At 44.3% G+C, this 3,930-nt stretch overlaps 1 protein-coding gene across 1 annotated transcript; it reads right to left on the reverse strand.

Moving 5' to 3' along the window:
- Nucleotides 1-2,603: 2,603 nt before the first annotated feature.
- Nucleotides 2,604-3,511, reverse strand: LOC111601796. The gene is made up of 2 exons (XM_023318573.2): nucleotides 3,111-3,511; nucleotides 2,604-2,872 (listed from the first exon to the last, which is right to left on the reverse strand). The coding sequence occupies exons 1-2, from the start codon at nucleotides 3,365-3,367 to the stop codon at nucleotides 2,827-2,829; spliced, it is 303 nt and encodes a 100-aa protein (XP_023174341.1). The 5' UTR covers nucleotides 3,368-3,511; the 3' UTR covers nucleotides 2,604-2,826.
- Between the last annotated feature and the right edge of the window lie 419 nt (nucleotides 3,512-3,930).

The raw sequence follows: 3,930 nt of genomic DNA on the forward strand, positions 1-3,930 counted from the left end.
TGGCTTACCAGCCACACGGGCGGACCTTAAACATAACCGTCTCAGCCTCAGTCTCAATCGCAGTCAGAGTTGGAGTTGGAGCTGCAATCTTAGGTGAAGTTGAACGCAAAATGCGCCCCGTGGAGCGACTTGGTAACGAACAGCGACATTATAAAAGGTGTAGCCTCTGTTAGGTTAGGATCTGTGAGGCCCGGATCGAGTCCGCTCAGTTCGCCATGATGTGGAATCAACTTTATCCAGTGGCCTGCAATTTTCATGATAATTAAATGCAAAAGAGCAGAGAGAAGAATTCTAAAATTATTATAATTAAATGCACCCGCCAAAGCGCATTTCAGCTGAATTGTTTTATAATTTCCAACTGCAGACACTGCCAGCTGTCCGCTGCACCTGATCGCAGGCGCTGACTCTGGCTGTTTTTCTGGCGCTGCCTCTGGCTCTGGCTCTGACTCTGGCAGGGACCAGATCACTTGCAATAAACTAAATATTTCCGCTCTTAAATTATTTATTTTGATATTTGGTTAAGACAAACAGCGCCTGGAGACAAGTCAGACAAATGTTTAACAATATTTTGATAGCGGCCGCCTGGGCATAGCAAATTAGCCCCGAATGGCCAATGACACAGGTCGATCTCGATGCCGATTCATCGATGACGAAGATCATCATCATCATCATCTGTAATTCTTGCATAAATGCATGTCATGACAGCTAGCACGGGTATGGATGCGGACACGGGCACGACATGTAACACCTTTCGATGTTGTCGCTTTAGTCCTCTAGTCGAAATGAATATGTCAAAATTTACAATTCGTATGAGATGATCGCGCATTGAGCGTCTCACGATGACAGGCACAATGTTTTGCGTGTTGCATTGTTTACTCCAGGAACACTAAAAACTGCTCGATTTTCTTTTGAAAAATCCTTCACAATTATTTTCTGTTGATTCACAGCACTTGTGGCCAACAGTGAGGCAAAACCGCAGCCACACTTCACAGCCAAAGAGATGATAATAAATCAAGGCGCATTAAAAGTGTTTTCAATTTCATCGTAACTCAGCTGCGAGGCTGAAGAACGCAACCTGACGACGACTCTCTGATTAAGATGATGTTGCTGATGTTGATTTGCTAGTGGCTGTGGCAGTGGCTGTGGTTGAGGCAGAGGCAGAGGCAGAGGCTCGAAATGTGTATGATTTGGTTGTTGTCCCACGTCATGTTCTACATGTTTCTGAGCATCATTTGAACATTTGCCGCACACCAAACTGACCCATGATTTATGTCTATTGGTCGGGGCATGGTTGAAAAGCCAAGTAGCCTAACAAAATAGAAATATTATGCTTTTGAATGTAAGTGTATGTATGTGGCTTAGTTGATTCTGATTTTTTATTGATTTTGTCATGGCGCTGTGCCTTTTGTTTAACTTTATGGCGAAGGCCCACAATTAACTGGTGATGTGTGTAGCGAACGCCTCCTGCGGCTTTTCACGCATGCGCGCGATTAGATTTTGAAATATTTGATGTGATTTCGACACGCATTCCACTGTGCTCGCCATTTCGTTACGCAGAGCCGCCATCTCAAGCGAATTGACGAGTTCAAGATGGATCGTGCGTTTGGCATTCAGAGCAGACCTCCGGGCGACCGCCGACGTTGCCTGCCCCACACCTATTAGTGGCGCCCACGACGCCCTTGGAGTTGCTGCTCCCCATGGCTACGTGAAAGGCGAACGGGCAACGCACGGTATCGCATAGCTAATTAAACGTTTGACAAATGATTTGACATTTCCATTTAGCCAAATGGCTCTCACTCGCACGCCTTTCTACGGCTGCAGGATTAAGTAGTTCTATTGGACCAATAACGCTGACAGCGCATGCGGGCAGCAATGCTTTATAAGAATATTAATTGGACTTAAAAGACTTTGCTCGATCGTGCAAATATATGATGGCGCTGACGAGTCTCTGTTCATGATGATGTGGCTCGGATGATGCGTCGCACATTGACAGTAATTTAAGAGAAGATTTTTACATTTTCCTCCAGCACTTGGCTTGATGAAAACAAAACGATGAACAATTAATGTACTTAAAACAAAACATTTGACTGCCCGGGCTCGAGTAAATTGCTGCAAGCCCGCTTTCTTCATACACATAATTGACATATCATGCAGCATCGTGGAGATGGACTTTGGCTGATCTTATTGTAGAAATATTTAGTGATTTGTATAGCCTAAGCTAGGGATTTCTTATTTCTACATATTAAGTGATTGAAGACAGGGGATATGCGAATGCTAAAGAACAATATAGATTCCAGAAGACGTTAAGTTGCTATAAGATTCACTCGGGTATTGCTACTGATCTACTTAACCTATGAGCATGTCATATGTTCAAATTGAATTTGATGTCTGCCTCTTAACCTATTTCTATATATAACCCAAATATTAAGGCTCAGCTTTTCCGTTTATCTTAATCCTGTTATTTCTAGCTCTATTCCTATTCATTTATTTGTACTCCATAATATTAATTCATTTCAGCCAAACCATTTTCAATTTATTCCTTAATTTTAATGAAGTTTAATCTGAAAATAGAAAGAACGAATAGCATATTGGGCTGATAACCGCAGTCCCAAAATAAAGTTTCACATGATTAGATTAAAACTATGAAATGCGTGGCGAACAGCAATGAGAACTATTTGCGACCCATCCACAATTGAATAGATGAGTGAGAATCGGTCTCGGACACGCTTTGTATACACACAGAGAGCAGCAGAAGGCGTCGTATCCCTAATTCAATGTGTCAATTGAGTAGCATCGTTGCCATCGTCGTCGTCGTCGTAGTCGTCATCATCGCAGCTTGGTGTCGCTGGTTCGAGTTCGGGGTCTCTGCAGGCTGATGAAGAATAAGGGAGTTTGATTAATGTAAAAGCTGCCACTGATATGTCACACGCATGTCAAATTCTGACATTTGACATTTTGCAAGCGAGAGACGCCAACGCCGCTCGCATGGTGGCTGCCTGGTTGGATGAGCAACGCACACCGCCAGCAGACCGGCAGACCAGCACCACAACATTGCCAACCACCAGCAGCAAGAAAGTTGAGTGCAAGCGACGAGTTTCTCGTTTGCTTACTTATTTAAAAATACATCGAATGCGCGGGGCGTTAATACATCCGTTAGAGTGCCATTTTGTACGTCAGCCCAATCCCCCACCCCTGGCTGAGTAGCGGGTACTGAGGCTGGGTAGAGGCAGGTAGAGGGGCGAAGGTTGACCTCCTGACTGCTTGTTTGCATCCCTTTTCCATCAGAGCACATCCAGCACATCCACATCCACATCCACATCCTGCGACTTTGCTCTGCTTCACTGCTGGCACTTGACAACGACGACATTTGCGCATAAAAAATGCAACATTATTTGACTGCGAATTAATGTTAAATTGTTGTAGGACGCTTCTACTCGGGCGAGCGGTTCGGTTCGGCTCGGTTCGTTGATGTGGGAAATGTCACATTGTGACAGTTGACGCCGACAAGTGTACGCCTTGTTGTTACTGTACAATTTTATAAATATTTAATTATATTTTGTTTCCATTTTCGGCTCAGGCTTTGGCTCTGGCTATGAATCTGGCACTGGCTCGCAGGTCGTGTCCCACCCCTCGGCCCACACTTGATAAACATTTGATTAATCACACGCGCACACGTACATATACAAATACAGATACAGATACAGATACAGACACATACGGATACAGATACCAATACGTTCTTCCATACGTCCTCGCATACAGTTTTCACACTCTGCTAAGAGATCAAAGCACTCTTCTGCCTTCGGCAATGCAATAACAGTCCGTCAATTCGTCCAGACCGAGGCCCCAACTAGTCAGTGAGTGAAACTATTCGCGCATTATGTCTAAATAAACAAACAGAACAGCGACCGGCATCAGCATCGGCATCCA

This window comes from Drosophila hydei, unplaced genomic scaffold (genome assembly GCF_003285905.1).
Source record: "Drosophila hydei strain 15085-1641.00,03,60 unplaced genomic scaffold, DhydRS2 tig00008137-arrow-arrow-pilon, whole genome shotgun sequence".
Lineage (NCBI taxonomy): Eukaryota > Metazoa > Arthropoda > Insecta > Diptera > Drosophilidae > Drosophila > Drosophila hydei.

Bases quoted from the DNA above. Each gene is read 5' to 3' on its own strand.
- LOC111601796 (XM_023318573.2), bottom strand. From the start codon at position 3,367: ATGTCGTCGTTGTCAAGTGCCAGCAGTGAAGCAGAGCAAAGTCGCAGG. The intron at 2,873-3,110 runs GTAAGCAAACGA...ATTCTTCATCAG, and splicing joins TTCGATGTATTTTTAAATAA to CCTGCAGAGACCCCGAACTC.